This window comes from Malaclemys terrapin, chromosome 2 (assembly GCF_027887155.1).
Source record: "Malaclemys terrapin pileata isolate rMalTer1 chromosome 2, rMalTer1.hap1, whole genome shotgun sequence".
Lineage (NCBI taxonomy): Eukaryota > Metazoa > Chordata > Testudines > Emydidae > Malaclemys > Malaclemys terrapin.
The window spans coordinates 240,477,775-240,504,774 of record NC_071506.1 but is presented as its reverse complement, the minus strand read 5'-3'; the positions used below and the strand labels follow the sequence as shown (position 1 = coordinate 240,504,774).

General features: G+C 43.7%; 1 protein-coding gene across 1 annotated transcript in view; it reads left to right on the top strand.

The window, feature by feature from the left end:
* Window positions 1–27,000, top strand: part of LOC128832813 (probable acyl-CoA dehydrogenase 6) — a 147,574-nt gene that overhangs the window by 7,151 nt on the left and 113,423 nt on the right. Inside the window, exon 2 of the mRNA XM_054020441.1 lies at window positions 24,333–24,453. Coding sequence (XP_053876416.1) covers window positions 24,333–24,453 — 121 coding nt within the window. The remainder of the gene's footprint in view (window positions 1–24,332; window positions 24,454–27,000) is intronic.

Below are 27,000 nucleotides of genomic sequence, written 5' to 3'. Positions count from 1 at the left end.
TTAAATCAATATACTAGACAATACTTGGATAGAGAGGAAGCTTTCATGATGGATCTTGTAGCTGGGAGGGGCACTAGTGTTACCTATGTGTAACAAAAAGTATAATCCAATATATTGTGAGGGCTGCCAGAGCAAAGAATTGTTTTAACTTTTAAACTATAATTCAGTGATAAGAGTGGAAAAGTAAAATAAGTTTCAGCATGATGTGTTAAGACTTCAAGAAAATTTCTCTCTGTGTGATTATAGACTGATGTCACCAATATCATCTGACACTGAAATGATTAACTTGTAGCCAAAATGCAATAATGGCAATTTTGTGAGCAGGATCATGCCTTCTGTTTCGCTTAGTCTCAAAGTATGTTACATAAATCTAAGATGACTACAGCTATATATCCAAGTATTAGATTAATTATTCCTGTTATTCACAGGAGAATAACATCCCACTGACTTCAGGCCGAGTCCCCTATAAGAGGTTAGGCCCAAAAATTGTATATGTGGTTCAGAGCTAGCTATTATATCATGTTGCTTGTCTTCAGTAGCACATCTGACTAAACTGGACTATATTCTGGCACACTTTTGACAGCTAAAAATTGTGTCCAAAAAAGTGGTGTGTGAGTGTCTATGATTAATTTAGATTCTTGCAAGAGTGTATCAGAAAATATAAGATTGATGCTTGGTTCCGTTTTGAGCATTTTTGTGTGGAAATATGTGATTATTGTTTTTGTCAGTCCGTGTCTTTCCCCCCATTTCTCCTGTTCCCAAGGCACTATGCCTCTGAGGTTGCCTTGCCCCAGATTTTAGGACTTTTTGTGGGTTTTGGTTTGTTTTTTATGTTTCCCTCTGTCTCATGATTTTTAAAAATGCTTTCAGCACCTATTGTACTTGGTCTTCAGGGAGAAATAAATGTTTATGGATTGCATAAGAGTATTTCCATAGAAAGTAGTGCTCACGCTTATTTCATACCATTATGCCTGCCAAACTGGTAGATTTAAAGAACAATTACATATTTTTTTCACAATATAACGTAAATTATCTGGACTAATGTGAGTCAACATTGTAACACTGTTGCAAAAAATCCAAACATCATTCTGGGATGTATTAGCAGAAGTATTGTAAGCACAACATGAAAAGTAATTCTTCTGCTCTACTCAGCACCGATAAGGCTTCAGTGGGAGTATTGTGTCCAGTTCTGTGCAACACACTTTAGGAAAGATGTGGACAAATTGAAGAAAGGCCAGAGGAGAGCAACAAAATGATTAAAGGTCTAGAGAACATGACCTCTGAGGAAAGATTGAAAAAAAATGTTTTGTTTATACTATGGAAGAGAAGACTGAGGGGAGACATAACAGTCTTCAAGTACATAAAAGGTTGTTATAAAGAGGAAGGTGATAAATTGTTTTCTGTAACCACTGAAGGCAGGCTTAAATTGCATCAAGAGAGATTTAGATTAGACATTAGGGAAAATTTCCTAACTGTAAGGGTAGTTAAGTATTCGAACAAATTACCGTCATTGGATGATTTTAAGGATAAATTAGACAAACACCTGTCAGGGATAGTATAGATGATAATTAGTTGTGCCTCAGTGTCGGGGATTGGACTAGATGACCTACTGAAGTCCCTTCCAGTCCTACATTTCTGTGATTTTGTGACTGGGCTCTAACTACTTTGAAGAAGAAATGACACTGAGTTTCTTCTCTGGATTTTTAAAAAAGAAATTGGACAAGATAGGTATATGTATACATGAGAAGATGCATATAATTACTCCTTTGACAATATCTAATCTTCATTTAAAAACCTCCACTTTTGGAATTTTGGGACTAATAAAATATACTTTTAAATATGTTGTGTTCTCAAGTTGATGGTCCACACTATATCAGTATAATTCTCATTAGAACTGGTTCTGAGAGCTTCAATGTCTAATTGTCACCATTATGAAAGAGTGACCTAAAGTCACAAAGATTTAACACAGTAGTCACTAGTTTAGCCATGTTTCAGAGTGGTAACTGTGTTAGTCTATATCAGCAAAAACAACGAGGAGTCCTTGTAGCACCTTAGAGACTAACAAATTTATTTGGGCATAACCCCACGAAATTTTATGCCCAAATAAATTTGTTAGTCTCTAAGGTGCCACAAGGACTCCTCTTTGTTTTTACTTTAGCCATATGACTCCAGTTAAGGCTAATCAGCTCTGTAAATGACCTGTTTCTTACTGTATCAATGCACATGCTTTTAATATGCAAAAGAAGGGGACGTGTATCACTGCACATAACAAAAAGGGAATAAGCCAAACATGTATAGGATACTAAGGGTTTTCAGCCTAAGAGGAGACAAACATACGAACTTTTCACAATATTAAATTTCAGGTATGCTGAGTTTCTGAAAATTGTCTCCTGCAGTTTGTTCAGAAAACTTTCTTTCAAAATGAATAATGTTTGTCCTTTTCCATTTAAATGTGTGGAGAGGTTGTTGAAGTTCTCTTTTAGAATAGTTCCTTCTCATCCACAAAAGAGAGAAGACGTACACTGTCTGTGCAAGTATAGACAGCAAAGTAGCACAGTGGGGTCCTAGGCACTATAGTCCATGACTGGGCTCCTAGGCACTACAGCAATACAAATAATAAATAATAACAAGGTCAGCCACTCTAGCTAACTGAATATCTATCCTAATTCCATTAATGGAACTCCCATTGATGCCAAGGGGAATTTTACTTAAAGATTAAGGGTACAATATAGCCACATAAAAGAGGAAATCCTGACCCATTGATATCAATGGCAAAATTCCCATTGACTTCAGTGGAGCCAGAATTTCACCCAAAGTTTTTAACCCTTTACTCCTGCCCCATAAGATTCTTAAAGCATATTTTATTAGTTTTTATCATTTTTGAGATGGGCAAAGAGAAATCCCTCACGTGTAGGTTAGGGACAGGAGGATGAAAAGATGCTGTTCTGAACCTTTCATCCAAAGGCAGAAGTGCGGGGAAACTGTTGTCTCCTGCTAGATGTTCCATCAGTTAACTAACTGAAATCCTAGAGAAAAATTACATGAGGAGAGAGAAATAATTCAATAAAGATTTACTAATCCAGTGAGCTAGAACTGATGGATAATCATAAAGATTTCTATAAACTCCCCCATACCTACAATTTGCTACTGTAAAAAGGTGTACCAGGTGTTTGTTTGCCCCCTGCTGGAAGCTCCACTGTCTGGGTACACCCCTTTTGGGGAGAAAGAGCAGTGAGTTTAGACCTCCAGGAGCTGCATAGAAAGGTCACACAGGATCAGCTTCAGGTGGAACCAATGAGAATCAGTCCTACAGTGGCTAGAAGGGCTAGGAGCAGGCAGAAGCCAATCCAGGCCCAGCAGGCAAGGTAAAAAAGGGCTGTCTGCTTCTTCCAGGGGCCAGTTCTGGTTGAAGCTGGGGCCTAAGAAGCCTGGTGGGATCAGGGCCTAACTGACTGTACCTTTTTGTGTGAGTAAATAAAAGACTTTGTGGAATGTAAGGCCCAGGTAAGCCAGCGTGAGCTGAATGTTAATATGACTGCTGTAAATCTAAGCAAGCTCACTTTCTGAGGGCTCCACTGGCTCATGTGAGCCTGTGACCATTAGCCTGCGTAATATAATACTAAAAATACGCACAGAGTACAAACCTGTGTTATGACCTACAAATGTAAAGGGAATACATTACTCATGATATGTTACTAGAAGCATCAAACTCCTGAAAAAAGATTGGTGGAAATCTCATAAGAGAGATGAAGACAGTGACACTTTTACCCATTGACGGGGTTTGAGTCCAGATTTGCCACATGTGGATTTAGCAGCTGCACTCTAGAAACACAGGGGTGATGCTGGTTGGGGAGTGGGGGAACTCTGAACATAAGAACGGCCATATTGGGTAAGACCAAAGGTACATCTAGCCCAGTATTCTGTCTTCTGACAGTGGCCAATGCCAGGGGCTTCAGTGGGAATGAGCAGAATAAGTAGTCATCAAGCCATCCATCCCCTTGAAGAATGTATTGCCTCTGTAACACCATCATGCATTGAATGTGTCCACCCTCAGATCATAAAGTTGGCCACAGCCTTGGAGTTCCGCTGTATTTCTCACTGTTTCTGGTTACTCAGTAGACCTGGGTACAAAAAGTGGGTTTTACATTTTGTTTTGAAAGCAGTGAGATTTGTGGTCTTTCCAACCTGTTCTGGAAATTAGCTCCATAGTTCTGGATCAGGTAGCTTGGGCCGTCCTATTGAGGGCTTTGAAGATAACTGTTAACTTGAGCTTGACACTGTGTTTGATAGAGAGCCAGTGAAGAGAGTGGAGCTATGTGGTGACATGTTCTTGGCAATCTGTAGTATTAGACAGACAGATTCATTATGAACCAATGGAATTCCTATAGGGTTTCTGTTTCTTTACTAGTCACAGAGAATTACAATTAATTTGTGGTCACTGTGGCAAAGTCAGAATCCAGCAGAATGGGGGGCACAGTCTCTTGGCCAGTTGTACATGGAAAAGGGAATTTCTGTGACCTGACTTTTCCCACAATAACACTGCATGCAAAAATATCTTGCTGACTGAAATAGAGAGAGCAAAAAAGAGAACCTTGTGTGCTCACATTAATAATTACATGAGGCACTAAGATACCGCAGTGGTTGGGAATAAGCATCTATATAGATTGGTGTTCCAGTATTTAAGCTGTTCTTCCAAAATCTTTTTAGTTTTCCTCACCATTCTCTCCCCCCTATTCTTACTTTAAACAATGTTGACATTCAGCGACACCTGAACAGATTTCTGGCCCTCAGTAGGGATTGGGGGCAGGGTGGATTTGATTTAAATCAAATGGATTTAAATCATGATTTAAATCACTAGTCAGGAAGACTCGATTTAATCATGGTTTTCTACATAAAAGTGCATTCCTGTTGGTTGTTATAATCTTAATACATATTCTTCACAACTCAAGAGATAGATGTAGGTTTCATTTTTAGAAGGTACACACTATACATTTTTAAACAGTGATTTATTTTGAAAACTTTTCAGATTAGTTTTACAGCTATATCAGAAAATGAATGATTGATTGGTTATTTCATTTACCAAAGGTAATTGAAGCAGATATTTATGAAGTCATTGGGAGGTGAACTATCTCCAAAACAACAGGGTTAATCATTAATATTTGGAGGATTTTCTTTCCATGCTGTATTAGGAGGAGAACATCACCAGACAGACATTTAAATTGTTGTATTTAACTAAAACAACAACGTCAAGTATTCTGGATTTTTTCTTCAACAGCAAACATATTTTAACAAAACAAGCATATGTCACTCGCTTCTTGCATTTATCTCCAGACTTCTTCTCCTTGTCCAGATCTATTCTGCCTCCAACAATCTTCTATTCATTGAACTTTTTGAAACTTTGAACTTCTAGAGAGAGGTAAGGGATTGACTCAGTGTACACAAATTTGCAGAGGGACAATAGAGTTGAGGTATGTTATTTCTCACCTCTATATATTATTTATTTATTTACAAACATTTTTGCTGTTAACAAGCATGTTACCTCTGGAGACACAAATCCACAGTTTGAGAACTGCAAAACAGAGCATCTCTGATGGTATCTTCTAGACTGAGCACTGAGTCCCATTGAGTAGATAGAAAGATTAACCTAAATAATCTATACAGAAGCCTGTGGAACCCCATTAGATTGAGTCCCTAATCCCTGAACTATTGGAATTCATTTACAAAACTTTTCTTAACCATTACATGAATATATTGTCTCATACTATAGAATTAGAATTTATAATCCCTATTCCATGATGAGATATCTTTGAGCTATAATGTTTCTTAATTAAAACTATCTTTAGATAGGTTTTTCCTCAAAAAGCATTTTATCAAAAAAACCTGATTTTTTTTTTTACAAAAAAAAAAAAAAATCATTGATTTTTATCCACCCGGGTTAGGGGGAGTATTGCAACAACATTGGAGTAACTCTAACTCTGCATTTATATGGAGTACACCTAAGCTGTCATTTATCACATGCTTTCTCTAGAGACGATCATTAGATGATCTTTTTGTATATAATATGTATATCCATGAATACAGATACTGTAGAACTAAAAGTTTGAATACAAATACATTTTCTAAATCCCCAACAGAGTTTTCAGATATGCAAAAGTTTAATCTTAATAATGACCAAATAGTTTTGTCTGTACAGCTGAACTAAGAAGAAAACAGTGCCATACGTGATTTGAAAGCTGCAGAGTTGACTACCACAGTGATGTAAGGAGAGCTCTAGTCTAGCTGCATGGTATGTGTAACTTTGCCCATTGTGATCAGATTTCACAACAGCTGTAACGGAATTTTACCATTGCTGAGATGGAGAAATGGCTTTAGTAAAATAGAATATAAACGTTGTTCAAAAAGGAACGTTAGGAACCTGTGTAGATCATGAGCAAAACATTCGTATTTAACCAGTTAGATGCCCTCAGGACATTTTGCAACTGGGTATTCTATGGCAGTGGTTCTCAACCAGGGGTAGGCATATTCCTGGGGGTGCACAGAGGTCTTCCAGAGGGTACTCAACTCATCTAGATATTTGCCAGTTTTTACAACAGTCTACATAAAAAGCACTAGTGAAGTCAGTACACACTAAAATTTCATACTGACAATATCTTGTTTATATTGCTCTATATTCAGAAATGTAAGTACAATATCTATATTCCAATTAATTTATTTTATAATTATCTGGTAAAATGAGAAAGTAAGCAATTTGTCAGTAATAGTGTGCTTGATAGAGTGGCAGTGTCTTGCACACAAGGATGTATCTTAAATACTGGAAATTGATTCATAATAGTAGTAAAATTGAATTGGCATTTGCAGTGCCTAAAATCATTAGTGAGTTTTTGGGTTTCACAATCTGGAATTTGTATTTATTTTTATATATTTTTTGTAATGAAAACAGGTAGTTTGAAGTATGGGAACAAAAAGGAGATTTGCAGTATTTTAACCTCTGAATCAGTAATCAGAATTATACTTTATGTACAGTATAATGAAACATGCAGCAGTAGAAGGGAGGATACTAAATGGTTTAAACAGAACCCTGTCCAATTATTGCTGTATGAATGGAGTGGAAGAAATTACATGACCCTTATTACAGGATCTGTTGTGTGTGCCTTTCTGCTGAAAATGTGTTTTTATAAAAGATAAATAATGAGGTATATTACATTAGGGTTTTTCCTTCTTTATTTTTTCTTTTAGAATTAGAAAATACAATTTCATTCACTAACAATTTGTTCCAACATTTGCTGATCATTGCATTCTGTTGCATTTCTTGTGCTGTAGGAGACAGCATTTCTTCTGTTTACTGTTGGGGCATCAGCATAACTGACGATGTCCAAAGAAATGCTAAGAGTTTTATGGCATGGTATTATTATTCATTAATTATAATTATTTATTTGTAAGGATATAAATTGACCTTTCCACTCCAGCCCCCACTGCTGTTAGCACAGGTAAGTCTTCAAATCCTACAGATCCTCTGGAAGCTGAGATTCAGCCATAACCATCTCCAATAAAAGCAAGGAAAATTGGAGTGAGTCAGGCCTGTGCACCCTTCTTCCCCTTTCTCACCCATTATATCAAAGGGATACTTCAGGTCTCAGTAGTAACCCCAAGGCTGCCCCTATCAACCACTTGCATAGTCTTTTCAGAATTGGACCTTCAAAGCATCATGCTCTCATGAAGTAACAGCTTCCCAGCCTCTGTATTCCTGTATGTTGCCCCACTGGGTATGTCTAGACTGCAGCTGGGAAGTGTGATTCCTAGTGCAGGCAGACAGACTTAGAGCTAGTTCTGCTTGAGCTAGCACACTAAAAGTAGTGTGGTCATGTGGCACGGGCAGCGGCTCACCCTAGCCTCCCGAGTCCAACCTGCCCAACCCCGTGGGCATGAGCTTGGGTGCTTAGCCTGAGCTGCCACCCATGCCGCAATATTTGCGAGTCTGTCTACCTGTGCTGGGAATCGCACCTCCCGGCTGCAGTCTAGACATACCCTGTAACATCACAAGCTCTACTACTGCAAGCTCAGTACATCACTGGGCACCTCAAGACTTCTTCAGTCAACAACTAAGTGACCTTCCACTGCCACCATTCTCTTGCTTCAATGTCACTTGCCTCCCTGATTCTTATCACCTCAGTCGGTGGCTACAGGGAGCTGAGGGGCTCCATGCTTGCAGACGCTCCAGGTAAACAAAACGACAATGTATTAGATATTCAATTCAATGATTCCATAGAGTTTAAAATCATCAAATTTTGGTGCAGACACATTTATAAGCCAACCCCCGGTCTTTGATGCGTAACGTTTTTTACCAAAAATATTCGGCTTATGAACAAGTATATATGGTAGTTTAGTTTAGTGCGCCCGGGTTGGGGCATGCCCCGTGCCCTGGGCTTTAAGTCACGTGACACTTGCAAGCAGCCAATGCCAGTGAGTGATCCGCACGTGGACTGTTTACGCTGTGTGGGGGAAACCCATCTCAGTGATTGCTGCAAGATTTGCAGATCCTTCAAGCCTCGGACCAAGAAGGAAAGGGACATTCGGCTCTGAGCCATTCTGATGGAGTTGGCCTTGACCCCAACTCCAGTGCGCCGCTCCGAGTCGTCACCGAGCACCGCAGCATCGGTGCGCGGCAACCCTTCGGTGCCTTTCACCAGCCAGCACCACTCCCCGTTCACAGGATGCTCCAAAAAAGCTAAGGAGAGGTCTTCTCCGCCAAGACACCGGAGTAAGACCGGGGGAGAGACTAGACCCATATTGGGCAGTTCTCGATCCCTGTCGACCTTCAGGTCTCTGACTCAGGTTGAGCGGAGTGGCTCGGCCCACTCTACACCAACCTCCCCCGATGTCCTGGTGCCCTCCACGCAGGAGGCCCTCCAAGTGGCCCGGGACATTATATCTCTGCCAGTACCACTGCCACCATTGGCTCCCTGGTCCAGAGGCAAGCCACCACTTGGATCTCCGCAGTTGCTGCCTGGTCTGTACCGTTCACGTTCTAGGGAATGTTCCTGATGCCATTTGCCGCTCAGCGACCATCCTATGCACAGTACACGCCGGTCACCGTTGGCTGGGTACCGACTGGCAGGAGTTCCCGGCACCGCTCCGCCTTGAGGGAGCATAGACGTCGCGAGGAGAGCGTGCCTCATCATGACCAGAACAGACAGCACCGGAGGTCCTCGTCTCCATCACGGTTCAGGCACCAATGCCGTTCCCATTCTTCATCTCGCTCCAGGTCTCCGCTGTGCCACTGCTCCTGCAGTCCCAGGCATCGATCACTGGCACTCACTGTCACGAATCTGCCCATGGGAGCTGGTCGCGGAGCAGCTGCTACCGGCGGTACTCCTGCCCCTCCACGCTGGGATCATGGTCTCATGGTCGGCACCGTTCCTGACACCACTGCTCCTCCCGGTCCTGGAACAGCGGCAGGTCGTATGCCAGCCCGGCCTCCCTTTGCAGTTGTCAGTTGATGGGACAGGCTAGTCAGGCTGAACAGTCTGCTCCGCCAGTTCCACAGCAGGTGCAGTGGCACTGAGCTCCTTGGCCAGCACCGTGGTACCAATGGGCCCCGTGGCCTCCGACACAGCCCCCGATGGTGGCTCACTCAGTGGCCAGAGCCTCGAAGAGACTGTCGGCCTCCCTATCTCAGCCTCCCAGGAAGGAGTTGGTGGAGTGTTCATCACTGGTTCCGTGCCCGGAGGGCGACCAAGTGGTGAGACCTCCGGCACCGGTGGGTACGCAGGGTACTGATGAGGCGATTACGGCCCCTCCTCCACCTGTTCCACAGGAGGACTCTAAGGCCCACCAGGAACTGTTGAAAAGGGTGGCCTCAACCTTCAAGCCAAGGAGGTGGAAGAACCCTCAGGCTCCCTCTTTAGCGTCCTTTTGGCCTTGGCACCGGGCAGGGTGGCCCTCCCACTCCATGAAGGGGTGGCAAAGATTTTGAATGCCTTGTGGCAAACCCCAGCTTCCTTGCTCCCCATCCCTAAGAGGGTGGAACGGAAGTACTTTGTGCCTGCCAATGGGCATGAATACCTGTACACCCACACTGCTCCCAACTCCCTGGTGGTCGAGTAGGTCAACCACAGGGAGAGACAGGGCCAACCAGCCCCTATTCCTAAAAATAAAGACTCAAGGAGACTGGACCTATTCGGGAGAAAGGTTTATTCATCCTCGAGTTTCCAGTTAAGGGTGGCGAACCACCAAGCCCTCCTGGGGAGGTACGAGTTCAATTTGTGGGGCTCTCTGCCCAAATTCGAGGACTCCCTCCAAGAGCATGGCAAGAAGGAGTTCTAGGCTCTGGTGGAGGAGGGTACAGCGGCTGCCAGGGTGGCCCTTCAGGCAGCGTCGGGTGCCGCGGATACGGCTGCAAGGTCTATGGCCTCCGTGGTGTCCACGAGGAGGGTGTCGTGGCTTCTGCTGTCTGGGCTGTTCAGCGAGGCGCAGAACTCCTTACAGGACCTTCCGTTCGATGGCAAGGCCCTGTTTGTGGAACAGATGGACGTGAAATTGCACGGCCTAAAAGCTTCCCGCACAACACTTAAGACCCTTGGCCTCTATGTCCTGGCTCTGACCAGGACCATGTTTAAGCTGCAGCAGGCTCCCACCCATGCCACCCACTCTAAATATGAGCCCCCTTATAAAAAGTCACGGGATTATAAGAAACACTCGCAGAGGCAATCCTGGTCTGCGCCCCAATCTAGGCCCTCCATGGGCAAACAGGTGGGAAAACATCAGTTTTGACGGGACGCCCGGGAGCGATTTACCAGTTCATACCAGGGATCCACCCGCAATAATGCTTCCCTTCTCCAACCGGTTGTTTGCTTTTCTCCTGGGGTAGTCGCGGCTGACCTAAGACTCGCGGTTCCCCGTGACCACAGCCAGTGTGTGCTTCCAGTTCCTGGGTCACATGTCGGTGTGCACATATGTGGTTAACCACGCCAGACTCAGGATGAGGCCCCCTCCAGCTCTGGTTGGCCTCGGTGTTCTCCCAGTCCAGAGACAGGATGGACAAAGTCTTCACTGTGCCCAAAATGGTGATCACCTCCATACAATGGTGGTCCTCCCCGGGGAACATGTTCCATGGGGTCCCGTTCAGGGGCAGGCCCCCATCAGTGGAGCTAGTGTTGGACGTGTCAGATGTGGGTGGGGAGCCCATGTAGGGAACATTTAGACCTAAGGTCTGTGGTCTGCGCAGGACCTTGCCCTGCATATAAATATCAAGTTGCTCAGGGCGGTTCTTCTGGCATGTGCGGCTTTCTGCTCGCACCTGGAGGGCAGAGTGGTCAGGGTTCCCATGAACAACACGGCCTCGATGTTTTACATCAACAGGCAAGGTGGGGCCCGCTCCTCTGCCAGGAAGCCCTCAGGCTGTGGGACTTCTGTATAGCCCACGATATTTGTCTGGAAGCCCACAGGCGCCCAGAACTTGTGGGCAGATTGCCTGAGCCGAGACTTCTCCTCTCAGCACGAGTGGTCACTGCACCCAGAGGTGGTGCACAGGATTTTACAAAAGGGGGGCACTCCCCAGATGGACCTGTTCACGACACAACAGAACCGCCGGTGCCCCCGCTTCTGCTTCGGGGGGGGAGGGACAGTTGGGCATGGGCACCATCTCCAATGCCTTCCTCCTATCCTGGTCGGGCCAGCTTCTTTATGCCTTCCCCCCAATCCCGTTGATCGGCAAGGTCTTGGAGAAGATAAAAACAGACAGGGTCTGGATCCTCCTGATCGCCCTGGCATGGCCCAGCAACATTGGTATGGGACTCTCACGAGCCTGGCAGTCACTCCACCGTGGCCGTTGCTGTCCCATCCTGGATCTGCTCTCCCAGGACCAGGGCCTCCTCCTCCACCCCAACCTAGCGGCACTCCACCTCACAGCATGGTTGCTCAATGGTTAGGCCGGGAGGAGAGGACGTGCTTGGAAGGGGTTCAGCACGTCCTCCTGGAAAGCAGATGGCCCTCCACACGTTGGGCCTACCTGGCGAAGGATCTCGGTTTTCCCAGTGGGCAGCTGATCAGGGCATTTCACCCGTGGCTGCTCCAATCCAACTCATTTTAGACTACCTCCTTCACCTTTTAGACTTGAAATTAGACGAAGATTTCTAACCATCAAAGGAGTGAAGTTCTGGAACAGCCTTCCAAGGGGAGCAGTGGGGACAAAAGACGTATCTGGCTTCAAGACTAAGCTTGATAAGTTTATGGAGAGGATGGTATGAAGGGATAGCCTAATTTTGGCAATTAATTGATCTTTGACTATTAGCGGTAAATATGCCCAATGGCCTGTGATGGGATGTTATATGGGGTGGAATCTGAGTTACTACAGAGAATTCTTTCCTGTCTGGCTGGTGAGTCTTGCCCACATGCTCAGGGTTTAGCTGATTGGGGGTCGGGAAGGAATTTTCCTCCAGGGCAGACTGGCAGAGGCCCTGGGGGTTTTTCGCCTTCCTCTGCAGCGTGGGGCACGGGTCACTTGCTGGAGGATTCTCTGCACCTTGAAGTCTTTAAACCATGATTTGAGGACTTCAATGGCCCAGACGTAGGTTAGGGGTTTGTTGTGGGAGTGAGTGGGTAAGATTCTGTGGCCTGTGTTGTGCAGGAGGTCAGACTAGACGATCATAATGGTCCCTTCTGACCTTAAAGTCTGTGACTCTATGACCTTAGACCCCAAGGCCTAGTGCCCTCGTCTGTCAAGGTGCACTTGGCGGCCATATCAGCTTTCCACCCACCGGTGCAGGGACACACGGTATTCTCCCATGCTATGACTGGCCGATTCCTTGAGGGATTGGATCATCTCTTCCCATACATTAGGCCCCCGGTCCCACAGTGGGACCTGAACTTGGTGCTGGCCTGGTTGATGGGTTCCCCATTTGAGCTGCTGGCTACATGCTCCTGGTCGCACCTCTCATGGAAGGTAGCCTTCCTGGTGGCGATCCCGTCAGCTAGGTGGGTCTCGGAGCTCAGGGCCCTGACCTCCGAACTCCCGTATATGGTGTTCCATAAGGATAAGGTCCAGCTCCGACCACATCCTTCGTTCCTCCCCAAGGTGGTCTCCACCTATCACGTGAGTCAGGACATCTTCCTACCGGTGCTCTGTCCCAAATTCCATGCGACTAGTGGGGAGTGCCGCCTCCACATGCTGGATGTGAGACAGGCTCTGGCCTTTTATCTGGAACATACAAAGCTGTTCCGGAAGTCCCCGCAGCTGTTCATCGCCTCAGCCGAACGCATGAGGGGTTGGCTGATGTCCACTCAGCGGCTCTCCAATTGGATCACCTTGTTTATTCGTACCTGTTACGACCTGGCGGGAGTTCCCCACCTTCCCCCCGCTGATCCTGAGGGCACACTCAACTAGGGCGCAAGCCTCGTTGACTGCCTTTTTAGCCCATATCTCCATTCAGGACATTTGCAGGGCTGCCACATGGTCTTCGGTTCACACGTTCACCTCACATTATGCGATCGTCTCCCAAACCAGGGAGGACGTCGGGTTCAGCAGGGCCGTACTCTGTCCCGAGAGTCTGTGAACGCCTACTCACCTCCAACAGACATAGCTTGGAATCACCTATTGTGGAATGCACATGAGCAATCACTCGAAGAAGAAAAGACAGTTACCTTTTCCATAACTGGTGTTCTTCGAGATGTGTTGCTGATGTCCATTCCACATCCTGCCCTTCTTACCCTCTGTCGGAGTTGTCTGGCAAGAAGGAACTGAGGGTGGGGGGAGCACGCCATAGAGGCGTCACTCCAGGGGTTGCTAGGGGTGCTCCCCTATGGGTACTGCTAGGGGACTTCCGGCATCGGTGCACGTGGCAAGCATGCACACCTATTGTGGAATGGACATGAGCAACACATCTCGAAGAACACCAGTTACAGAAAAGGTAACTGTCTTTTTTATTTTAAAGTTGGGCAGATGCTTAAATCCTTTCCTATGTTGGGGTCATTAGCTGTTATTTCTATTCTGTTGCCTTCATATTTTTGGGTACCACACACACACATTATTATTTAGTTTCTTGATGATAGCTTTACAAATATTTTGAATTTAGAAGGAATCCCCTCCAGATTATAATTTTAAAGTTGACCAGTTTTGGATTTGTAGAGGTGAATGATAGTAATAATTTGGTAAAGTCTAAATTGAGGATTATAATAGTTATTTTTTTGCTCTCTTTTAGTAATGTGGATCTTCTTCTTTTAAAATATAATTGTTGAATGGCTTTATTTGTGCCAATTATCTTTCACAAGGTCATGGAACAGATGTCTGCACTTAAAATGACCTTTTTCCAATTAAACCTGTCTTTCCATGGAAAATGTTTTCTTGGCCTGTTTCTCAGAGGCCTCCTGGTGACAGTTCAAAAGGGTACACAGATGTCTTTAATCATTGGGCCTAATCCTGAAGTCCATTACTCAGATAGCTGTCTTTGAAGCATTTACATTCAATATAGATGCATGTACAGAGATGCCATTTTGTACTTTTGGCTAGACAGGCAAATATAGAATCGTAGGCACAGATTAACCCCCTGCTGCCAATCTGCCTGTAAAAAAGGATCTTCCACACGTGCATCTTGCCTTTCTCACATAGAGGAGGACCTCCACAGAATCACATTGTATTCCTGAAAAAAGAACAGGAGTACTTGTGGCACCTTAGAGACTAACAAATTTATTAGAGCATAAGCTTTCGTGGACTACAGCCCACTTCTTCAGATGCATATAGAATGGAACATAGTCCACGAAAGCTTATCCTCTAATAAATTTGTTAGTCTCTAAGGTGCCACAAGTACTCCTGTTCTTTTTGCGGATACAGACTAACACGGCTGCTACTCTGAAACCTGTCATTGTATTCCTGGAATCCCAAAGAGGGCTGTCTGCATAATTGGAAGGAAGCATCCAGCTGGGAAAGGAGTCTGGGGAGGTCGCTAATCGTAACCCCCCCCCCACGTCTCCCTACCCCAGCTCCACAGATTTTCTGGAAATGGTAGCATGGGCCCATCTTGTTATTTTTTTGACAAGCTCCTATGTGCCAGAGGACTGTTTTTAAGGGGGGATCCAAGGGGAAGCCATGGCCAGGGAGTGTAGGAGTGTATATGAACTGGGCCCCCGAGACTCTCTGCTTCATGTGGAATCCCTTGGCTCTGCAGTTTCTGAAGGCGAAACCCACTGCTTATTTGGTAGGAAGGCAACCCCCTCTCAAAAAGCAATTTGGTTAAACTCCATGAAATAGCAACATGCAGAGTCTTCCTCTCATTAGACACTCTTCCATGAATGTATGTCAAATGTAGGGATGCTCTGGGTTATAGCTTCACTGCTTAGTCCATCTGTGACGAAGTGGGAGGTTTCCTTGTTTTCTGTGGAGTTTTAATGGTTTGCATGCGGAGGGGGTGGGACTCAGTTTCCCTGGGTGTTACTGGTTTAACGAGGTGAGGGGATAGGGAGTTTGTTTTGCAGAGGACCGGAGAGAGGACTTGGGGACCCAGCTGATGGCCGGGAGGATGGATACCCCAGCGACCGGTGACCTAGCGACCCGGAGGCCTACTGAGGAGACGCAGCCAGTTCTGGACAGTGGGCCGACAATGGGCTGCAGAGTGAGGACCCAGTGACCTAACCAGCCAGTTCCAGCCAGAGGACAAAAGCGAGGAGAGGAGGCCTCGGTTTACGACCCTGTTTACCTGGAGAGAAGACAATGGACAGAGGTGGGGCCTGGGGCCGGTGATCTCAGATGCCCAGCTGGGAAGCAAGGGGGCTCTGGGCTGGAGAGGGGGAGCAGGCAGAGCCCACCTGGATGCAGAGAGACTGGGATGTGCTGGGCTGAGGGAAGCCAGGCCTGAGGCCCTGAGAGTTTCCTGTGCTGTGTTCAACTCTCAATAAACCCTCCTGTTTTATGCTGGCTGAGAGTCACTCCGGTGTAGAGAACAGGGTGGCATCAACCCCTTCGGGGGGTGGAGGCCCCAGGGGTCCAGAGCGAGTGGACTCCCTGAGGGGGCCCACGGCAGAGACAGATGTGCTAAGGCTCAGAGAGGTGCAGCTCCAGGAGGTGGAGGGGCCTGACCCCGAGAGAGAGTGGACCCCCGAGAAGGGCTGTCTCACTGCAAGGGGCAACCCCCCACGGACCGCACAGGGCCAAGAGTGGGCACGATCTGTGAGTCCGTGACACCATCACATTGCTAATGCAACATATTGATACAGCCTGGCTTCCAAGTTTAGAAAGCCAGTGCTGCACTCCAGAAGTTTTTATGAACAGTCAGGGTTATCCTGAACATTTGAGCAAGGAAAGTACTACATATTCTGTGTAATCAAAACCATAAGAAACACTTATTTATGGGTGATTTTAAATGAATTAATAGTGCCCTTGTACAATAAAAATGGTGATGGCCATCTAGGAAATTTTGTTGAGCCCTTGATACTTGTCTGAGTAGTTTTTACGTTAAATACCAGTAGCTGTAGTGCAGTGGTTCTCAAACTTTTGTACTGGTTACCTCTTTCACATAGCAAGCCTCTAAGTGCGATCCCCCTTATAAATTAAAAACACTTTTTTATATATTTAACACCATTATAAATGCTGGAGGCAAAGCGGGGTTTGGGATGGAGGCTGACAGCTCACGACCCCCTACGTAAGAACCTCGCGACCTCCTGTGGGGTCCCGACCCCCAGTTTGAGAACCCCTGCTGTAGTGTGATTAGAACAATTATAATGCATCAGCAGCTATTACAAATATTTATAGGTTTTGTAGGATATGCCAAAGAAAAAAGCTATATTGTAGACTATTTATTTATTTATTTATTCTCCTTAGAGCAATGTTTCTCAAACTGGGGTTGCTGCTTATGTAGGGAAAGTCCCTGGTGGGCCGGTCTGGTTTGTTTACCTGCCCCATCCGGCCGATCGCGGCTCCCACTGGCCGCGGTTCACTGCTCCGGGCCAATGGGAGCTGCTGGAAGTGGCACCGGCCGAGGGACATACTGGCCGCCACTTCCAGCAGCTCCCATTGGCCTACAGTGGCGAACCGCAGCCAGTGGGAGCCGCGATCGGCCAGACATGTGGACGGAGCAGGTAAACAAACCGTCCCAACCCGCCAGGGGCTTTCCCTACACAAGCGGCGACCCCAGTTTGAGAAACACTGCCTTAGAGCAAATGTATTGCTTGTGCCAAATGCTAGAGGTAAAAGGCTCTATTGGCTACTGCCAATCCCCTGAACGATCCAGTTCTCCCAATTCACTTGTTTGATGTTTTTCTAGTGATCAATAAGTTATTAGTTAAGAATGTTAATTAGTTTTGTTTGTTGCTTTTCTATTCATGTGATTTTTTTCACTAAATTAAGTTACAGAGACTTCTTTATTATGTTGTCATAATGATAACTGGAGTGATCTTTTTTCTAATCAAGTTAGAGCCATTGAACTGAAATCTGTTAATATCAGAACTGACATGATACACGTATATGGCACCACAGAATGCAATTAAATATCCTATTAATTTATACAATATCTCTTATCTTTCAAATTCCCTTTCATTTTAGTTGAATAGTTTAATGATATTCCTGAACTTGTGAGAGAGTTATTTTGAATTCAGTATTTTTATGGCAAGATTTCCACTCAGTATAATGTTATCCTGCTAACGATGGACAAAAATACGTTGTACAATAATAGTATAAAATGAGGCATAAGAAGTAGTAAAATGGGGGATAAGAAGTAATAAGTACAATGCTTGTAAAGGTTAAAAGTTGTGGTTTAAATATTGTTTTCAAGCTTTGAATCTCAAATTGCTACGTGGAAGCTGAGCTCACCGATGACTAACGGGAAAAGATCTTTAGTCACTAAAGGACATTTATTTTTACTTTCAGTGCCAAAATCCATTTGATTACATTTTTTGCTCTTCTAGGAACAGTATGCTTGGTACAGAATGCAGTGAGAATTTAACAAAGTTAAATAATTTAACAAAGTTAATAATTTTTCCTAGAAGCAGTATAGAGTTGCAGGGCTAACTATAGATCCGTGTGCTGAGTAGAAATCCCAGAGATTATTTTTTTCAATTTAAGAAAAACACTATTAAAATTCCTGAGTAAAAAATTATTTTCATATGAAACTTTTGGCAGTAATCTATACCACATTTTTAAAAAATGTTGGATTAAGAGTCTCCCCTCTCCCCCCAAGTTATTGGGCGCATACAAATCTGTTCAATTTATGTATTTTGGAAGTAGATATACAAAAGGAAGAGTTGTTCTGTCTAAGCAAACCTGTTTTGTCATGTTCAAAATGTGTTCTGTTGACATTATTTTGCCGTAGTAAAATCATATAGAAATGTGTGTGTTTTTGGCCAAAACAGGAAAACCTATTGTATGTTGGTAGAATTAAGTTATGCCACATACTATTTCTGATAAGATTAAAAATATTATTTAGTATTAATTAAAAATTCACCCCAATGTAAGGGAAATTTTAGTTGGACAGTCAAATATGCTGTAGTTTCAGGTGGCACTACCTGGGGATTTTCTGAAGAGGAATTTCCATGTGTTTATTTTACTTGTATGCTGAAATAATCCATAACAACAAAACCCCAAACCAAAAAAAAAAAAAAAAATGCTGCCTCTTTCCTCCCATTTCTCCTTTCCTGAACACTGAGCTGCAGATGCTGTTTTTGATACAGTTTAGTACAGATTACTTTATAAAAAGGTTTGTTGTTGTTAATGTCATCTGACATTACTAGAGTTTGTTGGCTTGATCAGTTTCCTAGTGGGCACCAATCCATGTTTTTTGAAAGAATAACAATTGATATTAACTATGATATCACTCTTGCAGGCAGTCTCCACAGAGGGACAGGAGCTTGCATTGGTATGCAAACTGACCCTCCTCTCGTTTACAGAGATCATGCCTCTGGGTTTGAATTGTGACACTCTGGTGAGGCTGTATGAGGAAAATGTGTATACAGTACTTGAGAGAAATTCTTATGCTGTCACTCTAAACAAGAGGACAGTATTGTCATTCTTCACATGCTTCTCAGCATGTTGAAAAAGGAAGTCTGATTCCCATTTAGATTCAGTGTAGATACTGAATTTCCTTGCGGTTTGCCTACTTCAGTGGCTCTCAATCTTCCCAGACTACTGTACCCCTTTCAGGAGTCTGATTTGTCCTGCATATTCCAAGTTTCACCTCACATAAAAGCTACTTGCTTACAAAACCAGACATAAAAATACAAAAGTGTCACAGCACACTATTACTGAAAAAATGCTTACTTTCTCAGTTTTACCAAATAATTATCAAATCAATTGGAATATAAATATTGTACTTACATTTCATTATATAGCGTACAGAGCAGTGTAAACAAGTCATTGTAAGAAATTTTAGTTTGTACTGACTTCGCTAGTGCTTTTTATGTAGCCTGTTGTAAAACTAGGTTAATATCTAGATGAGTTGATGTACCTCTTGGAAGACTTTTGCGTACCCCCAGGAGTATGCATACTCCTGGTTGAGAACCACTGGCCTACTTGGTCAGGCTAAGAGGTTTGGCCTCTGTAACTGGGAGTTCCTCTAGAAATGCAAGCCCTCACATCAACATGCAGCCTTAGAGATCACTTTGAACCTTGCTGAAGGTATCGATGTTAGTCTTCTATACAGCAAATGTCGCACCAATGTAAACGAATCTACAGATTGCCACTCATTATCTTCTGCACTTTTTATGATGAAGCGAATAATCAGCAGCAGGTTACTTGATTGTCTGAGATTGTGGCGGAATATTTCCTTTGTGAACTTGTTGAATATTTATTCCTATGCACTTTATGGGTTAGATTTTAGAATGGGTATTTTCTCTTTTGCATGCACAATTTATGCTTGCAATTCGTGCACCTGCTTTTAACAAGTGCAACTGAAGCATCCAAAATTCAATTGTGGGCACAAATCTGAGTACTTGCACCTAAGTACTAGATTCCAAGTGCAAATCAGGTAGATATGCAAGTACTTAAACTTGCAACCACATCTCGCTTACATAAATGTGCAAAAATATAAGTACACATTTTGTGAGCCAAATTGTTCATGCAAATAGGGTAACAGGCCCTTTGAAAATGTATCCCTATATTCCACTTAGTCTGTTGGATATTTGTTATTTGGAATACTTATCTAGGATAGAAGACATCAAGTATAATTTTTATTTATAATCATATAACATCGTAAATGAGCACAGCACTTTACAAAACATAGAGTAAGACCCGTTTCCTGCTCTGAAGAGCATACATTCTAAAACAGGCAACACAAATTACAAGAAGCCAAGTCTTGGGACAATACAGTGAAAACACATTATCGTAGATACAGACATTCGTAATGGGGTATGGAAAATGGTGGAAAAGAGATGCTACTAGTATCTGGAAAATGAGTCTTACTTATCCCTGACGTTAGTAGAATACACTACTGTTGATTTGTGCAGTTATATTGTTTACAGCTCCAAGATGGTGTCAGACAGGAGCGATCTGTGATTTTTGGTGAAACTGTATCACACTGTTTTCAGACATCAATTTACTTTGGTCCTGTTTCATACTTGTAGCTATAACTCAAGGTCAAAAAATGAGCAGGACAGGACAAACAGTTAAACTCTGCAAAACTGATGGAAAATGTAAATGAGTTTGATGCTGCAATCATTCCGTTGACTTCATTGACTTCTAATGCATGCAGATGGCTGCAGCACTGGACTCAGTCCCAATGGCTATAGTACACAGGCAACACTTCTAGTACATCCACTTCCTACTTTTGCTGAGCTCCATCAGAAAGAACATTAGGGTAGATTTCTTTTCATGGTTAGTAGTCGCTTCCAGTAATTTTCCTGGACACTACCAAGTGAAGTCTCACAAAGAACACTATTAATAAAAAATCATACTTTGCTATAGCAAACTCAACGTTAAGGGTCTATATCTTGAGTATTTAAGCATCTGGAATGAAAATTTATAAACATAGTGGAAGACTGTCCTAGATACAACCTGGGAAGAGGGATGTGCAGTTTATTTTTGTTATTGGTAATCATGTGATTGACAATGTTCACTATGAGAGAGATTATAAATAATTGAATAAATTAAACATCCAATTTAATTGTTTCTCAGACTATGGTTTTAGGAGTGAAATAATAATTTTTGCTGCCTGATGTGAGGTATCCAGTGTTCCTTGGCCATCTGTAGAGCAGGAAGCCGGTGTGGATGGGCTGAAATTCTCTTAAGACTGTACAAAAACTAGATCTCTCAAAATGAAACCCCACAGGGTCCCTTCCTTCTCAGCCTAGCGATTTGGGAAGCAGAAATATTTATTTCCAGATTAAGAAATAGTAGGGTTACCATATTTCAGCAAGCAAAAAAGAGGACGGGAGGAGCCCCACCCCTGCCCCTCCCACTTCCCGCTCCCCTCAGAACCCCCAACCCTCCCCCTGCTCCTTGTCCCCTGACTGCCCCCTCCTGGGACCGCTGCTCCTAACTGCCCTCCAGAACCCCACCCCCTACCTAAGCCTCCCTGTTCCTTGTTCCCTAACTGCCCCCTCCTAAGACCCCCCCCAACTGCCCAGGACCCTACCCCCTACCTGTACCCTGACTGCCCAAAACCTTCTCCACCCCCCCCAAAAAGCCCCCCCCGAACTCCCGACCCCCCCCCCCGTCCCTTGACTGCCCCCTCCAGAACCTCCTTGCCCCTTCTCCTGCCCCCTGGCCCCCTTACCCCGCCGCTCAGAACATGGTGTTGGGCTCTGTGCGGAGCCGGACACGTGGCTGCGCTCCCCAGTGCAACACACAACCCGGTCCCTGGCCCTGCACAGTGCTGCCGGAGCGGGGCGCTGGGGTGCCGGGAGGAGGAGCTGCCGAGGCCGATGCAAACGCCCCGGCAGGCCAGCCGGCTCAGAATGCGGGAAGGGGGGGGGAGGGGGGAGAGAGAGGAGCTCTATAGCTGCTCCGGAGTCCAGCCCGGCAAGCTGCAGGGGGAAGGGCTCTGGCTGCCAGAGCCCCAGGCGAGAGGCTGACTTTCCTGCAGCCCTCCCAGCCGCACTTCGCTCTGCCTGGGGGGGAATCCCAGACATTTTGAGTGATTTACAAATTCCCCCCCGGACACTATTTTTAACACAAAAAGGAGGACATGTCTGGGTAAATCCGGACGAATGGTAACCATAAGAAATAGTTATCACCACAGGACTTATTTATTTGGTGTGGACAAAAGACTGATAAAGGTAAACACTTGGAATAAAAAATAGTGTATATTATAATACAGCATTATCTTGGAGAGGGGTAAAATCTCCTTCACGGATTAAAAATCTGTCTTTATCCTTATTAAAAATAGTACAACTTTTTTATTCCAAAGTGTGTGTGTTTAATTTTGACGTTTTATTTATAGGGCCCTACAAAATTCACGCTCCATTCTACTCAATTTCATGGCCATAGGATTTGGAAATTAGTCATTTTCACATTTTCAGATATTTATATCTGAAATTTCATGGTGGTGTAACCAGGGGGTTCCCATCCCAAAAGGAAGTCATGGGGTGGTCACAAAGCTGTTGTAGAGGGGTCGTGGGATTGTTACCCTCACTTCTGCACTGCCTTCAGAGCTGGTCTTTGAAAGCAGCAGCCCGGAGCTTCCTGCAGCTACAGGAGATTCCCAGAGGTGGAGGTGGGTCTGATCTCCCCCGTGCTGCTGGGAGCACCCCAGCCATGAGCTCCTAGCTGCTAGTCCCGGCTGGGCTGGGAAGGGACAGGATTTGCTCTTCCCCTGCACTGCTGCTCTCTGAGGGAGAGCAGACTCACTTTCGGGTACCTCATGTAGTTGCAGGGTGCTCCCAGCAGCACGGGGGAGATCAGACCCATTTCCACCTCCGGTAACCTCCTGCAGATGCAGGAAGGTCCAGGGTAGGTACCTGGGGGTGGGTCTGATCTCTCCCTGAGAGCAGCTGTTCAGGGGAAGAGTAAGTCCTGTCCCTCCCCAGCTTGGAGGGCACTAGCAGCTGTAGCCAGGGCACAGTAGGAACCCCTCAGCTGGGGCACCCGCAGCCGTGCCCCTCTCCTCCCCTCCCCTCCCCTCCAATAGCTAGATTTCATGGGGCAGGTCTGATTTCACAGTCCGTGATACATTTTTCACAGCTGTGATTTTGATAAGGCCCTACCTATGTGTGATATTTAATGTGTTCAATCTTCAGGTGTACCTGGTGGAGGAGCAAAAGTGGCTTGTGCCCCATCCTCAATTACCCCTGCATAATTTAGAGCAGTTTGAAGGCTGCTTCAAATTATGCTGGCTAGTAAGAGACCACTCTGGGCCATTGTTTATACTGGGCATGGGCAGGGATTGCTGAAGTATTCTGCATTCTGGTCACAACCCAACCACGCATGCTACAATGTGAGTGGGTAGTGTGGAGCTGGCTATGTTGGCTCTATGCCAGTCGAAGATTTTCCAATGCTAGGAGAGTCCTCAGCTGCCCATTTAGGCTCCATGACACAAATAGGCCTGAGCATGAACTAGGAGCTGGCCCAATGTATTTCCATCTCCTTCACCCCAATCCCATTTTTGCATGTGTATCCCTTTGACTGGTTTTATTTAAGAGCTAATAGCGCTAAGCTTGTATCTGGGAGGGTAGAGGATGTGGGCATCCCATATTGGGATTTCATTAGCAGATGCGAGTCTGAATGTCCTTCTGTACATGGGATGTATACAGTACCATGGAACAGGAACAAGAGCCAGAATGCTGCAGATTAACAGGGACCGTGGGTCTAGGTCAAGTTAGGCAAGGAATTCCTTTGTGACTGGTTGGTTAGTTAAGGCATTTTGACCCCTCTCCATGGCTGTCTTCATTTGTGGCTTGGCCTTTGTCACTGCTGTTATTTGTAGTGTATGAAATCATTGTGCATAGCCAGTCCAAGTAATTTGCATCCTTCACATGAAAGTTAATCATCTGAGGTTGTTGTAAGCCTTCCTTCATAATGCCATGTAGAAACTAATTTGAATGTAGCAAAAATAGGGATGGTTTCCATTTCTCTTGGGTTCTAGGGTTTTTCTTTTCATAACAACTTCTCATGCAGTCAGTATTTATACTTTCTAAAAGAATGGATTTACATTTGTATCATGCCCTTACTTGCAATTTTAATGGACATCAGCTTTAAGCCATGGAGATTAATATACCTAGCAGAAAGCAAACTCAAGAGTTTTCAAAATGTTACTAGTGCCATTCTGCGTTAAACATATTTTTTTATTTCTTTCACAATACAGTATTTAAAGCTAAAGTAGAAAAAATTATACCTATTTAAAATTAATTTCCAAAGCATTCACAGTTTCTATAGAAACCTCTTTGATTTAAGAGCTCCTTTATTTGTTTTCCAAATGCAGATTATTGACAAGGAGATTAACCCATTTGTGGACAAATGGGAAGAAGAAGGACAGTTTCCGGCACACAAAGTATTTAAAACTCTAGGACAAGCTGGATTCCTTGGAGTTAACAAACCAACAGGTAAGAAAATCTTTACATTCATTTTAATAGATATTGACCAAAACCTGGATCTGAAATTTTGGGTAAAATTTTCAAAAGTGTCTTAAATCTTGTTTTCAGATATGTTTTAGGCAGTTGGACGTAGAGCTGGGTGAAATATTTTGGTTGAAACTTTTTTTGCTGCAAGAATGCAAATTCAGGTTGACAAACATTTTGCAAATTTGTGTCAAATTCACCAAGTTGTTTTCATTTAAAAAAAAACACCTTCAAAATGAAAGAATTCAATTTTTCAAATTGAAATGAGTTTCCATTTAGAAATTTACTTCAATGTTATTAATTTTTTAAAAGTTTTAAAAAATTCAAAAACTAAACAAACATTTCTTTTGACCCTAAACTAATTTTTTTTTCAAGTTTTCAGTTTGCTGACTATTTGGAAAAAATTCATTTCAAGTTGACCCAAAATGATTCTCCCCCCCCCCCCCCCCCCACCAAATTGTTCAAATGCCCAGTAAATCGAAAAATCAGTTATTCACATAGTTCTACTTGGAAAACTAAATCCCATTGATTTTCACTTTTGAAAATAGGACTCAGGCTCCTAAATCACTTAGTTCTAATAGCTGTCTGTTATAGACTGAATCTGAATACCTTGACTTTGGGAAAGTTTAGATTCAGATCTGGATATTGTATCTATGGCCTGTCCCTACTCCCTCCACTCTCCCCAAGTTGAGGTGCATTCAAATCCGGGGGTTCAGTTTTGTCTGCTATAGAGATACGAAATTGGTATTTGGGATTTTGGTTGGGATTTGTAGTGTTGTAATAAATATAGAGTAGAAACCCTTAAAAATTAATTCCAGTATTAAAAGATGTTACTCATTCTAGTGATATTCTACATACACCTCTACCTCGATATAACGCTGTCCTCGGAGCCAAAAAATCTTACTGCGTTATAGGTGAAACCGCGTTATATCGAACTTGCTTTGATCCACCGGCGTGCGCCGCCCCCCCCCCCCAGAGCACTGCTTTACTGCGTTATATCCAAATTCGTGTTTTATCGGGTCGTGTTATATCGGGGTAGCAGTGTACTTAAAATTGGAAATACCACTGGAACTGGTAACAGAAATGTATTTTTAAATGCACCTCACTGTACATGTTGAATGAGCAGGATATACTAGGAAACATACATATCTATATTTAGTCTAACAAACTCACTATGGATTGCTAGAGAGAACTGGCTCAAAGACAGAAACCTGAAGCCAAAATGTTCAAATGTGTGTAGATAAAGCTAGGCATCAAAGTCCACATTAAGGTACTTAAATAAAAAATTACTGATTTTTAAAGGGCTGAGTACCAGCAGCTCCACTAAAGTCATTAGGAGTTGAGGCTGGTTAGTATTTTTGAAAATCAAGTCTTATATTCTGTTTTGGTCCCTAAATACAGATTTAGACGCTTAACTTTGAGTATTTACATTTAAAAATGTTGGCCTTTATATGTAGTAAATGGTTTTTCCTCGTTTAGTTACAGAGTAAAATGAAACACAAACGTAGCATTTTGTATAATACATGGGGCTTATTTTCCTGTCACTCACTTCTAGGTATCCCAACTTTTAGCATAATTTAAATAATAGATGCATAATGTATCTTATATTTAAATTACACAAAATTGAGATTCAGTCATTCTGCTTCTGAGGTCACATTCAAGTGACATAAGGGATAGCATGAATCCAGGAAAGAGGCATATATTTCTAAATGCACTATGTGAACACTCTTAAAAGGGGAAACGTTTTCAAAAATTGCTAAGTTGCTGCTCTTTGACCATCAATGGAATTTGTGTACACTTATTCTCCATATACAGCATGTGTAGTGATTTTCTCTACTATTTGCAAGCTTGATTCCTGTATTCAAGCAGCAATATGAATGTTATATTGGTTTGCTCTCTGAAATTCACAGGAAGCAAATGCTTTCTGTTTTGCATTTTTGCCTGCGTGCCAATCCCATACTTTGATTTTTCCATAATAGCATCCAGAGTTGGGAATGTAACTCTGTAGATGCACTTCTGCTTATGTACAGAAACCTCTCCTCATTAACACTGCTCCTACTCCTGAGATGTACTGAGCATTTTCAGTCTTCATTAAAATGAATGCATTTTGAGGGTGCTCCATACCTCACCAAGATTGAACCCATTATGCCTACTTGTACGTATTCCTTGAGTGCGGTGATCAGACAGCAAGTGTGAAAAATCGGGAGAGGGGATGGGGGGTAATAGGTGCCTATATAAGACAAAGTCCCAAATATCGGGATTGTCCCTATAAAATCAGGACATCTGGTCACCCTATCCTTGAGTGACCTGTACAGAATTCACAGTTATTTTACCTTCACCATTTAGTGGCAAAGATAGGTGTTTCAGTTGACCACTATGTGTGTTTAAAATGCACTAATTTGAAGCTCCCAGCCCACAGAAGCCAATACAGTATATCACCATCTGGTGATATACCACCTGGTGATATACATCGCAGATACAGAGAAAATTCCAGGCTATGCCTGCATAATAATAATATTTTTAAAAAATTGT